The 14,322-nt window shown below is 41.3% G+C and overlaps 1 protein-coding gene across 1 annotated transcript in view; it reads left to right on the top strand.

Moving 5' to 3' along the window:
- myo1d (myosin 1D) overlaps positions 1-14,322 on the top strand; it is a 420,078-nt gene that overhangs the window by 171,003 nt on the left and 234,753 nt on the right. The window contains exon 15 of the mRNA XM_048614719.1: positions 11,339-11,505. Within this exon, the coding sequence (XP_048470676.1) occupies positions 11,339-11,505 (167 nt within the window). The remainder of the gene's footprint in view (positions 1-11,338; positions 11,506-14,322) is intronic.

Here is a 14,322-nt window from a genome sequence, read left to right as displayed (position 1 = left end):
TTGCTGCGCCCATTATGATTTTGAGCTTATTGATCATATTGAAGCTGTATTAATCCATGTACGTGGAGAATGTACTATTGTACTGCCACTCTGTGTCTTGTAGGTGGTGGGCAGGCTTTGGGATGGCAGTCATTCACTGCAGAAAACCCAACTCTGATCATCTCTTACAGCCACAGTCTTTATGTAGATGGTCCAGTTAAGTTTCTAGTCTATCGTGACCCACATCCCCATGGGATTTGATGGTTTGGGATTTGGCAATATTAATACAATTGAACATCAAAAGGTGATGGTTAGATTTTCACATTGAGTATTGTCATTGCCTAACACTTATTTTGAATCTACTTTTGATGGAGTGCAGCTTCTACAGAATACTTAGGAGTTTGTGAACTAAGGGAAGGGATGTTAGTTTGGTCTTGTAAAGAAATGGAGTGGTCCAAATAGGAGATAGAAACTGTGAATGCAAGGGTCTAGAGATAGTAATTTAATCAGTCCATTCTGGGGTAAAGTTAAAACTTAACTATTGTGTTCGTTGATTAGATAACAATTTATTGCAAAATTAATCATTTTTAGATAATGAGTTAAATAAAAGCAGTTTTGTAAATGTCCCAATAAAAGAAAGGCATGTCAGCATGGAAGCAGCAGCCAATTGGTGGGTCATTTGTTAAAGTCCATTTATTAGTCAAATAACAGTATAACAGGGTATCTCAGATCCATGAAATGTACATCCTGTTCCCAGTGGGAACTGAAGAACATTTCTCCTGCAAGTCCTGAACATCCTTGTGTGCAGGGAGTGTTGTCGGCTGCACCTTGAGATCTGGGTTTCCCAGGTTGACAATTATCTAACGTTAAGCGACACATCCACATGTTTGATTATTCCCTGGCTAATACTCTTATGGATTCAGTTACACTATAGCTTAAAGAAATGCAGGTAGAGAGTGAACAGGTGAATGTCAGGTGGTCGAGAGGAAGAATAAGACAGGTTGTGCAGGACCCTCTTGAATCAGCTTGCCATTATTGTTGTAACATCATATTTCCTTGTGACTGTGTCCCTGCAGCTTACCAACCTCGTATACCATGCTCCACTGTTCAGATACATGCACAGCAAACTTCATTTTGCCCGTAAACCAAAACCGTGCTGGAAAATCCCAGAAGATCCAGCAGCATCTTGGACAGAGATAAAGAATTAACATTTTGAGGTTTCAGAATGGAAGAGGTGGGAATGTGATGGGATTTATGCTCTTGCAAATTTGGGAGACAAATGTGGAACAGAAGCGAATGTCAGGAAAAGTCCAGGATGAGGGGGATAAGAGGTCAATGGTGTCCTGGAACAAAAGCAAAAGGATTGGTTGTAGAGAAAAGACAAAGCATAGATCCAGAGTAGGTTTTAATACAACAGTTTAGGTAAGAACTGAAAGCAAAGCTATGAAAACAAGATGAGGTCACTGGATATTTCGAAATAGAGGACAGTTTATGGTCTGAAATTGTTGAACTTATTGTTCAGTCTACAAGACTTTACAGTACCTAGTCAGAAAATGAGACTCTGCTCCTGCAAATTGCATTGTGTTTCACAGGAAAACAGCAGCAGACCTAGGACACAAATGTGAGCGTGAGAGCAAGATGGAGTATTGAAATGTCAAGTGACAATTTGTGGATTGAATAGAGGTGTTCTGCAAAGTGGTCACCCAGTCTGCGTTTGGTCCCCTCGATGTGGAGGAGACTGCATCATAAGTAGTGAATACAGTCGAATAGATTGAAAAAAGTACATGTAAATGGCTGCTTCACCTGGAAGGAGTGTTGGGAGTTGGACAACAGAGAGGGAAGAGACTTATAAAAGAAAAAACACGAACATTGCTCTTTGCTAATTGACCTTATTACATTCCCTCATTCTCTGGCCACCTGACACCAACTATTTTGTATTGCCTTGCTAGCCATTTCTTCTGAATTCTACTGTACACCCTGGTGTTCATCTCTAATATTACCTCTTTGCTCCCATAACTCTGCCGAGTGAGTTTAAATATCCTGTGGCTAAAAGAAGAGCTGGACTAGATACTAAATATTCCTGGATGCAAGGTATTTTGATTTATTACTGTCGTGTACTGAGGTACAGTAAAAAGTGTTGTCTTACATGGTTTACAGGCAGATTGTACTCTACAAGTGCATCAGGGTAACAGAATGGAGTGCAGGATACAATGTTACAGCTGCTGAGAAGGTGCAGAGAGAGATCAGCATTAAGAGGTCCATTCAAAAGTCTGATAACAACAGGGAAGAAGCTGTTCTTGAATCTGCTTGCACACGTATACATCTTTTATATCTTCTGTTTGATGGAAGAGGGTGGAAGAGAGTATAACTGGGGTGGGAGGGGTCTTTGATTACGTTAGTTGCTATCCCAATGCAGTTGAGGAAAGATAGAGAAGGAAAGAGAGGAAGACTGATAACAATATTGATTCTAAATATTACAACACTGAAGAGAGAGGATGTCCAAGAAAGGTCAAAGACCGAATCCATTTATTTACAGCAAAGAAATAATAGAAGGTTAATATTGCTGGGTGTAATCAATAGGTCACCAAATATTGGGAAGGATTTAGAAAAAGAAATTTTTAAGGAAATGATAGAGAGATGCTAAATCTATGCAGTAGTTTTAAATTGGGTCTCTTGTTCATTCTTTCACCGGATTTATGCGTCACTGACTAGGTCAGCATTTCTTTCTTATGCTCATTTGCCCTGAGTGATGCATCAAAGGGTATAGAGGGAAGGGTGAAAATTGTCCAGACATTGGCCAAAGTCTGACAGTTCATAGAGGTCTACAGAACCCAACAAATGCAAATTTTACATCCTCGTTCAAATACATTTTTTTAAGAATAACCCCCAAAACAATAGGCCAGTCAATTAAAACTGTGGTGTTATAATCTTTTGAAACTGATGAACAAGATCCTCTGGTCAGTGCTGGAGAGGGTACTTTGATTGTACGCTGGATACCAACTATTATTGGCTTGTAGTTGGGGTATTTTGCTGCCAAAGATGCTCCTTTCTATGCTGATGCTAAGAGCGTGCCTAATGCATTGGTGGGCAATAAACCATTTGACTAACGTAACAAGGTACAGTTTATTGCAGGATAACATTAGGTATAGTTAACAATCACGTGGGGCAGTATGGAGGCTCAGTGGTTAGCACTGCTGCCTCACAGCACCAGGGAGCGAGGTTTGATTCCGGCCTTGGGTTACTGTCTGTGTGGAGTTTACACATTCTCCCCTTGTTTGCGTGGGTTTCCTCCGGGTGCTCCGGTTTCCTCCCACAGTCCCAAAGATGTGCAGGTTAGGTGGATTGGCCATGCTAAATTGCCCGTAGTATCCAGGGTTGTGCAGTCTATGTGGATTAGCCATGGGAAATGCAGGGTTCCAGGGATAGAGTGGGGCTATTTCTGGATGGGATGGTCTTCGGAAGGTTGGTGTGGACTTGACGGGCCAAGCGGCCTGCTTCCACACTGTAGGGATTTTTAAAATGAAAACTAAAAGGAAGCACAAGATGTTTGTCTCCATTGGCACTCCTGTTAGGCTGCCATATTCTCCACCTAAAGACTCAGTTGCACCATCAGATTGGCTGGAACTTAATATTAATTCTTTTCGAACCATTACCCAGCTGCCTCTTCTTTAATCTACCAACTTAACCATTTTACACTGGAATATTTGAGCCTTCCTGTGTCAACTTCAGCAGGAATACAGGGACAAATGGATGAAATTGCAGTGCAATTGCACTCCTTTTTCTTGTCATGAAATGAAAATATGCTACTTAAGTCAATAACTGGAGACAGATCGTATATTGTTTTAAATGGAGTTATTAACCTACATTGCATAACCTTATCCTGCTAGTAGTGCTAAACCTCTCTCACACTCTGACAATGTTCAAACTCTCCCTGTACCATCCAAAAATGTTCACCCCTCTCTAACCCTCTGTGTGTTCATCCCCTGATAATGTTCACCCCTCTCTCTTTGTATCTGAGAGTGATCACTGCCCCATCTCATCCGTATTTATGCCTTCTTTCACAGTGAGTGTTCTCTGCCCTTGCTATGATGATGTGACCCATTCCTATCAACCACCCAAAAGTGTTCAGCCCTCCTCTATCCACTGTATAATAGTTCACCACCTCACGACAGAAAATGTTCAACACCTCTGTCCGTCTCCATTTTTGGCAATTCTGAATCTACCACCACCAACTCCAACTGTACTGGGGCCAGGGATTCAGTAGGTTGAGTCAGGAGTGGGATACTTAAGTGGGTATGGACTTGTCATGGATGCTGTTGAACATTGTCGATGGTGTAAGGGGTGCCGACCACTCCCAGTTCAACAGCTGAATATTGGTCTGTCTGTTGAAGTAATTGTGCACTGTGCTGCTTTTATACCTGCTATAAAGAGCTCTAGATAAATCCATGTAAAAATGAGGGGAAGTATCGTGCAAACGTTCAAAGTCTCCATGATTCTAGCCATCTGACCTCACTGCCATTGGAATCATGGAGCAATCTGGGCAGGGTAGAACTGGCAATTGGAACTTTAAGTTTCCTATGTAAGTGCCATAGATACTTCAAGTCAGGACTTCCTCAAGATCCTAAGGGACATATTGAACAAGAGGCCTCTGCCCATGTTAGAAAATTTGTGGCAATATTTTGGGATAATGCTAAGTCAGTCGGTAAACGTGATTTAATCAAGGAAAGCTAGCACATGTTGTTAAGAGGAAATGATGTTACTTCGGTGAATCTTTTTTATTCACGTGTCAGACATAGATGTCACTGGCTAGAGCAGCATTTATTGCCCATTCCTAGTTTTTCTTTCCAGTCATGGGATGAGGGCCTCTCTGGCTATGGCACATTTATTGTCTATCCCTAATTGGCCTGAGGGCAGTTAAGAGTCAACCACATTGCTGTGCGTCTGGAGTCACACGTAGGCCAGGCCAGCTAAGGACAGCAGATTTTCTTCCCTAAAGGACATCAGTGAACCAGGTGGGTTTTTCCAACAATCAACAATTGATAATCATCGCCATTAGACTTTTAGTTACATATTTTCTTTTTGTTTTTATTTAATTCAAATTCCATCATCTGTCATAATGGGATTCGAACCGAGGTCCCCTTGAACCGATTACCTGGGTCTCTGGATAATCAGTCCAGCAAGAGTACCACTGGGCCATTGTCTCCCAGACTAATTGCCCTTGAGAAAGTGGTGAACTGCCTCCTTGAACCACTGTAGAACATGTGCTGTAGGTAGACCTACAAAGCCATTAGACTGGAAATTCCAAGATTTTGACCCAGCGATAATGAAGGGACGGCAATATATTTCCAAGGCCAGATGGTGAGTGGCTTGGAAGACAGCTTACAGGTATTGGTGTTCCCATATATCTGCTGCCCTAGCCCTCCCACATGGAAGTCATTGTGGATTTGGAAGGTGCTGTCTAATCTTTAGTGAATTTCGGCGGTGCATCTTGTAGATGCTACACACTGCTACTACTGAATGTTGGTGGTGGAGGAAGTAAATGTTTATGGATATAATGCCAGTCAAGCAGGCTGCTTTGATCTGGAAGGTGTCAAGCTTCTTGAGTGTTGTTGGAGCTGCACCCATCCAGAAAAGTTGCTAGTAATCCATTACATCCCTGAGTTGTAGATATTGGGCAGGCTTTGGGGAGTCAGGAGGTGAGTTACTCGCAGTAGTGTTCCTAGCCTCTGACCTGCTCTGCAACTATTGCATTTATTTGCTGAGTCCAATTGACTTTCTGGTCAATGGTAATGCCCAGGATATTGATAGGCAAGTCAGTGATGGTTACGCCATTGACCTGAATGCAGTTAGTTCTGATGTAACATGATTGTTCCGTTCTCGTGCGATCTCGTGTTATAAGAAAATTGCGCAATAGCCACGCAATTTAAATTAATGGGGCTGGAATCGCATTATAGCCAGTACAGATAAGGAAAGTTCATGTTCTAATAATAGCGGTCTAAATTCTTCAATCGCGTTAAAGCCCATTCGCGTTGAAGAAACACACGTTATATCAGAACCCAACTGTATTAATGAAGCCAATTATGCCATTCATTAAACTTGGAACAAACCTTTTATGCAACTCGCTGCTGCCAAGTGAGAAACTTCCAGATGCATTAAAATTGCAGACAGATGCTCCCAATGTCTAATTAGGCTTTGTTCGACTTGTCTAATTTTGCCACGTACCCCGCCGTAGCCCATGTTGTTCAGGCCCCTGTAAGATTCCGACCAAAGTCTATAAAGGATTATGTATAGGTTAAGGGAGTGATCAAAAATTTGGCAGAAGTACTGTAATGTGGGGACATGTGAGGTTGTTCTTTTTCTTTGGAAATAATTGAAAAGCAACTTTCTATTTAAATAGAGAAAAACCGCTGGATACTGCAATACAGAGACATCCAGATGTCATTGTCCGTGAATCACAAAGTTAACATTCAGGCATAGAAAGTATTAGAAAGGCTAATAGAATGTTGGTCTTAAGTGTAGGAAATAGAGTATAAGAGTAGGGAAGTCTTGCTAATTGTACAGAACATTGGTGAAACTATACCTGGAGTATTGCATGCCGTTTTGGTTTCCTTGTTGAAAGAAGAATCTACTTGTATTTGAAACAGCTCACGGAACGTTCAATTGAATTATGGAATGAAAGGGTTGTTACAAAGAAAGATTAAGCAGGTTGGGGCTGTACTCATTGCAGTTTATAAGAATGAGAGATTATCGTATTGAAACGTGCAAGATTCTGACGGAGCTTGATAAAGTAGATGCTTCCCCTTGTGGGAATCGAGAATCACGGTTGCGTGGATATTTCAGATGGAGATGGGAAGGAATTTCTTTGCGATAAATTCCAAACATTAACCAACTTCAAAGAGCAGTTGAGGCTGGATTGTTGAATATATTTGATGCTGCATCAGGTAGATTTTTTTTTATTTCAAATGAGGCAAAGATTATGAGGGGCAGGAGAAGTGGAGTTGAGGCCATTAACAGATCAGCCATTATTTTACTGAGTGATAGAGCTGGCTTGGAGGATCACGGCCTGTCTTGTTTATTCTGCTTTTATCCTTCTGACCATTTCAAAGGGCCCCACAATGTGCAACAGCCCACCTTAGATCCTGGTTTGGAATTTGTAGAAGGGATAAGTAAGAGGAAGGGCATGAGGTAGCAAGTATAATGGAACTTTGTACCTTTTCTCTTTTTTTTCACGGAATGTGGACCATTATTCATTGGCATCCCTAATTACTTCTGAATGGCTTCCTAGGTCATTTCAGGGGGTAGTTTGAGTCATCTACCTTTGAAACTTCGTGCATTCTAGTTGGACTGAGCTATAAAACCTTTTTTTTTTTGTAAAATGTTCATCGTACATGATTTTGTTGGCATCACTTTGTTGCTCAGTTTATACCAGAAACCTTTCGGTGGTTTGCCAGAGTATTGAGCAAAATGTCTAAAGCCAAGCAATAGGTTTCCTGTAAATACCATAGTACACGAGTTCACTGTAGTCATTTAAAGTTTAGTGACCATTTCAGCAGCCACAAATGTCAGTGTCAAAAAGCATTTGGATGGATACAGATTAAATAATTCAGATAAGTTTGCTTATTAATCAGTAACAGCATTTTGCTGGCAAAACCCAGAACTAGATTTGTTTCTGATGATGGATCTGTGTTGGGAGTATTGCAGCTGAATGTGGATAATCTGGTGAGTCCTACAGTGTGTCAGGGTTCACGGTATTCTTTTTTGTGACCTGATTTCTAATGTTGTCAGGGGAAGCTGTCTTATCTTTTCTCTTGGCCTCTCATTATGCTGTGAAAATTGCTTTTTTTTTTGCCTGATGGAACTTTGCAGAGTGCTGGCTGTTTTCTTTTGATTTACTTTGCAGGACACTAACCATCTGAGCTGACAGTAGTGATTGATTGCATTCTTGTCCCAAATGCAATGTTTTCAGTCTCCAATTCCCTCTATTATTATACCTTTAATTTGTCTTCCTTCCACAATAGCTGTCCTTGATCCTTGAATCCTCCTTGAAATGTGCCGGAGTTAATGTGTTGGAAATTCTTCTGGACAGCAATGATGAAACTCAAATAATATTATTGCTAGCATAGCGGCATTATGATATCATAACGAATTTGTTGCATGTCCAGTCTGGTTGTAATCTAGGATTTCACATATACTTTTCATAATGCACTGCATTGCATTGCTGTAGATATACACTGGCACAAAACTCATACTGCATGGCAATTGAGGTCCTTTGAATGGTGACTGTAAGCATAGTTTGAATTTTGACTTTTATATTTGCAATTTTTAGTTTATCGCCTGATTGCAATATTACTGGAGTATAGAATAGATTAGAAACACATTTTTGGAGGATCCTGTTTTCAGGCCAGAATTTTAATCAGATTTGCAAATGAGGAATTCTGATTCCTCTGGTCAGTCATTTGATCTGCCATCTCCTGTATCATTCCCCTTTTCTCTATCCTCTTCTTTCTCTCACTTCCATTCTCTTTCTCTTGGTTCTCTTCTTCCTTTTCTCTGTGTCTTTACTCCACCGATCCCACTTCTTTGAATTTTACTTGTTAGCAATAGTTTCTGCCCTCCATATTATTTTCTTTCCTCAATTGTTACTTACCATTTTGTTTTGTGATTTCCTGGTTGTTTTAGTTGACTTCCTTTGAATCTGGTGCATCGATTTATCCTTTGTCCGTGCGCCTTAGTCTAAAACAATCTAATGATGTTATCAGAGGTCTGAATTATATTAGTGTCAATTGTAACAAAATATTTCCTATAATTCATGATTGAAAGTTCTCTCCAAAGTGTCATCTCGGATTCCGTTCAAGAATGCTAAATGTTAATCCTGATCAACAAATTGTAACATGTATAATTCACAAGTACTTTGTACAGTTTTTTGGATACAATTTTTTTTTATTTCAGCATTATTGTCATGACAGTCACATGCCACATGAGACTATCAGTTGATGTGTATCTGTATAGTTTGGAAAAGAAAAATTTACTCAGGGTCTCCGAGCAAAGGAGACATGGTTTGTAAGTTTGTGAATTACACCACAATTGGTGGTATAGTGGACAGTGAAGAAGGTTATCTAAGATTACAAAGAGATTGCGATCAATTGTGTAAATGGGCTGAGGAGTGGCAGATGGAGTTTAATTTGGATAAATGTGAGGTATTGCATTTTGGTAAAACAAACAAGGTCAGGACTCGTACAATTAATGGTAGGACCCTGCGTAATGTTGTAGGACAGAGGGACCTAGGGGTCTAGGTACGTAATCCTTTGAAATTTGCATCACAGGTAGAAGGGGTGGTTAAGAAGGCATTTAGCATGATTGCCTTCATTGCTTGGACCTTTGAATATACAAGTTGGGATGGACATACTGAGGTTATATAAGGATGTTGGAGAGGCCTCTTCTGGAGGACTGTGCGCGGCTCTGGTCACCCTGTTATATGAAGCATAATATTAAACTGGAGAAAGTTCAGAAGAGGTTCACCAGGATGTTGCGAGAATGAAGGGTTTAGGTTATAAAGATAGGCTGGGACCTTTTTCACTGGAACATAGGAGTTGAAAGGTGACCTTAAATGTTTATAAAATCATGAGGGACATAGATAATGTGAATAGCAAAGGTCTTTTCCCTAAAGTGGAAGAGTTCAAAACTAAGGAACATATTTTTAAGGTGAGAGGAGAAAGATCTTTTCAAAAGGCCATGAGGGGCAGCAAAGAGCGGTTAGTGTGTGGAATGAACCATCACAGGAAGTGGTGGATGTAGGTAAAGTTTCAACATTTAAAAGACATTTGGATAAGTACATGAATAGGAAAGGTTCAGCGGGATATGGGACTAGTTTAGTTTAGGAACATGGTCAGTGTGGTCTAGTTGAACCAAAGGCTCTGTTTCCATGCTTATTGACTCTGATTCCTAAGTACATGAATCACTAGAAATCACAGGTTCATGAGGCCACTGAAGAAAACCAATCAAAGATTTTATTCTAGAGGGAAAGCATTGGAAAAGGAACAATGCTAAACTTGTGTAAGCCTTTGGTTAGACCACACTTGGACGTGTATGTCAAGTCCATAAAATGATTGCTGTTGTGTTGTATGGGCTTCAGAATGCTGGAGCAAACTTTTGTTGATGTCATGGAGTTATACTTCCCTGAGCGTTAAGTAGCAGATTGTGGGTGGAGTTGGAGTTTACAGGAACTGGAGCACTAGAACTAAAGAACATATGGACATGAACACATGAAGATAGATTAGTGTCTAATTAATGCAACTATAAGATCAGACCCTGGTATATCTATGATTACCACATACAGCTGTACTAAGTATTAATGTATAAATAATACTGTTAATTTGATGTCTAATCATGAAGACTGTTCTTAACTCTGCCTTCTCCTGAACCAGTCTGTCTTGACCCTAAATGCATCGCGTGATGTTAAACCACATAATGAAAGAGTTGCCATTTGTAAAACGTGTAAAGATGCACTGGAAAGGATACAAAATGTGTACAAAGATGATACAGGAAATGCAAGTTTATACCTATCCATATAGAATTAACCCACAGGGCCTCCTTTTTCTCCTGGAAGGAGAAGGCTGAAGGGTGTCCTCGTAGACGCCTTTAAAATTATGAAAGATCCCGATCAAGCTGGTGCAGTCAGGAAGAATTAATCAATATAAGATAATCACCAAGGCATCGAGTGAGATTCAGACAGCGAGTGGTGAGAATATGGAATTCACTGCCACAAGGAGTAGTGAATAATAAGTGATTTGAGTGGGAACTAAATAAGTATATCAGGGAGAATTTAGACAATAGACGATATGTTGCTGGAGACCATGTGAAAGTAGGGGAGGCGGTTCAAACAGAGTATAAATGTCAACATGGTTCATATTGTATATTTGCAATTCTACAAAGAATAACCATCAGTGGTTCCCATGATGTGTAAAGAATTTCAAAAAGTCTTGCACCATTACTCCTTGAACTACGGATAACATCGGAGAGTATAATTATTGACTTCCAAGCATTTGCAGTGTTTCTGGAAACAGAATAATGTGCTGTATAGACACTCAAGTACAAGGTGTGACTGATTCAGTGTAAGCAAATTGTATAGCTATATTGCCATTTGTGCTATTGCTCCTATATTGTATGCGTACCAAAACACTATATGGTACCTATGGGCGAGATTGGCCTAATTGATACATAGATTTAAGGTTCTGTCGTGATCCATTCACACACATGTTCATCAGCACTGGATTGCATATGAAATTCATTGCACAGCATTATCAAAACTGTTTTGCCCATTGAATGTGAGAATTTATAGATGACCATTTCTCTTTGGCAGGAGCCCTATTATGTCCGTTGTATCAAGCCCAATGAGCAGAAATCTCCACTGCTGTTTGATGATCAGCGCTGTCAGCACCAAGTTGAATATTTAGGTTTAATGGAGAATGTTCGTGTCCGAAGGGCAGGGTTTGCTTATCGACAGTCCTACGATCGGTTTCTTCAGAGGTAAATATTTATGATCAAGTCTGAAACTTTGAGGGTTTAAAGAAGTGTAACTAATCACACAAAGTTACAGTGTTGTCATATGTTGTGCTAAATCATCAAACATGGAGTAATGAAAAGGTTGAAATTGTTGATAATGCATTAATTGGGACTTGGAGGAAGTTTTTGTTTCAATTATAGGCTGTCCACTGGATGACCATTCCATCCCAGCCTTAATTATCATTTTGAAGTCAGTTTCGGATTGATCCTGGGTGCAGTTTTGTTCAATTAAAACCCATGTCTTCTGAGCACTTTCATGTTTGAACTGTGCCACCAGTCATGTCACAGATCGAATACGAAGGTGACTTAACTCTCTTGACCTCAAGTGACCACTTTTCAGAACAGAAAATGCCACAGACGGGATACATTCAGAAGCATGAAGTTCATTTTGTTCTTGTCATTATGACCCTTTGGCAGTCAGCAGACTGCAATTATACTTCTGTCAGCAGGAGGCTAGACTTGTGTTTCTTATTTGGACATCAACTGAACCGCTAGGTGGAGCTCTCTGCAGTATTATATTTTCTCACTGAGGGAATTGAGAACTGGAATGAACTCTCAGAAGAGTTCATTCTGTTAATTGGTCCAGCAATAATAGAATTGACAAAGCATAGAGACGTGCTGGAAAAAGAACATCCAATGCTGCAGAGAGAGGGAAAAAGACAGAGGTACTGTGCAATATTTGTCACTTGAGGCGTGACATTGGAACCAACGTGATTAAATTCATGGACTATGTTGATCTCTTGCTCCATATTGAAGACTGTTGAGATGGTAAAACTCTAAAGGGAGCTGAGCTGCTGTATAAATGTAAACACGGTGCTGACATCCTTACTATCACTGAATGTTTGTGAAAGCAATTATCACCTGCAATGTAACTTGCAACTGATCTGAATAGGTACCAAGACATTGGAACTCTGCTCTCAGTATCAGTCCTACCTTGAGTGTGTGTTATGACAGGAGGTGTTGATTGGCATAAGAGGTGTTGATTGCACACTACCCTTTATTTTAATTTCTCCAGTTTTGGTGGTTTGTGTTTTTAATTGCCTCAGCCCCAGAATCTGGAATTTTCACCCTAATGTCTTCACCCGTTTGTTTTCCTTTTATAATGCTTCTTGTCTCTTTGATCAGGTGTTTACTCATCCATTCCACTCTTCCATATGGTTGAATGTCAAATTTTGTTCATATCTTGTGAAATGTTTTGGGACATTTTACAATGTTAAAGATGCTACATAAATGGAAATTGTTATTGAAAAGGCAGAGATGTAGGCAATCAGCTTCTGAAGTCTGAGCTACTTTTGCCTAATCTGTACTTTTTTTTTTATATATATATTCAAGGGAATATGGGCACCAGCTCGGCCAGCATTTATTGCCTATGCTTAATTATCCTGGAAAAAGTTGTAGTGAGCTGCCTTTAGAGCCTCTGAATGCTTTGGGGAGTAAGTAGTAAGTGCTCCTATTAGGTATAAAGTTCTAGGAGTTTGACCCTGTGACAGTGTAGAAATGCTAATATATGTTCCAAGATGGGTTGAAAAGTGGCTAGAGGGGGATCTTGCAACTGATGGTGTTTCCATGCATCTGCCTCTATCCTTCTAGGTGGTAGAGGTTACAGATTTGGAAAGTGAAGTTTAAGGATCCTTGGTGATTTGCTGCTGTGCATCGTAAAGACACACTGTTGCCACTGTGCATTGGTATTGCAGGGGTGAATGTTTAAGGTGGTGGGTGTGGAGTTAATCAAATAGGCTGCTATGTTCTGGGAGGCGCAGTTGTAGTATGGCGCACTGACCTCTACATCGCCAAGGCCAGACGCCAACTCTCCGACACCACCTCCTACCGCCCCCTTGATCATGACCCCACCCCCGAGCACCAAACCATCATCTCCCAAACCATCCACGACCTCATCACCTCAGGTGACCTCCCACCCACGGCCTCCAACCTCATCGTTCCCCAACCTCGCACTGCCCGCTTCTATCTCCTTCCCAAAATCCGCAAACCTGAATGCCCTGGTCGACCCATTGTCTCCGCCTGCCCCTGCCCCACCGAACTTATCTCCAACTATCTGGACTCCATTTTCTCCCCCTTGGTCCAGGAACTTCCTACCTACGTCCGTGACACCACACACGCCATCCACCTCCTCCAGAACTTCCAATTCCCCAGTCCCCAACACCTCATCTTCACCATGGACGTCCAGTCCCTATACACCTGCATTCCCCATACAGATGGCCTAAAGGCCCTCTGCTTCTTCCTGTCCCGCAGGCCCGACCAGTCCCCCTCCACTGACACCCTCATCCGCTTAGCCGAACTCGTCCTCACCAACTTCTCTTTCAATTCCTCCCACTTCCTACAGACAAAGGGGGTGGCCATGGGTACCCGCATGGGCCCAAACTATGCCTGCCTCTTTGTAGGTTACGTGGAACAATCCCTCTTCCATACTTGCACTGGCCCTAAACCCCACCTCTTCCTCCGTTACATTGATGACTGTATCCGCACCGCCTCGTGCTCCCACGAGGAGCTCGAACAGTTCATCCACTTCACCAACACCTTCCACCCCAACCTTAAGTTCACCTGGACCATCTCTAATACTTCTCTCTCCTTCCTGGACCTCTGTCTCCATCTCGGGCAACCACCTAGAAACCGATATCCATTTCAAGCCGACCGACTCCCACAGCTACCTAGAGTACACCTCCTCCCACCCACCTTCCTGCAAAAATGCCATCCCCTATTCCCAATTCCTTCGCCTCCGCAGCACCTGCTCCCAGGATGAGGCATTCCACTCCCGTACATCTC

Source organism: Rhincodon typus, chromosome 30 (assembly GCF_021869965.1).
Source record: "Rhincodon typus isolate 14 chromosome 30, sRhiTyp1.1, whole genome shotgun sequence".
Classification (NCBI taxonomy): domain Eukaryota; kingdom Metazoa; phylum Chordata; class Chondrichthyes; order Orectolobiformes; family Rhincodontidae; genus Rhincodon; species Rhincodon typus.
Note: the sequence above shows the minus strand (reverse complement) of the source record. Positions and strands in the feature narration are given on the sequence as shown.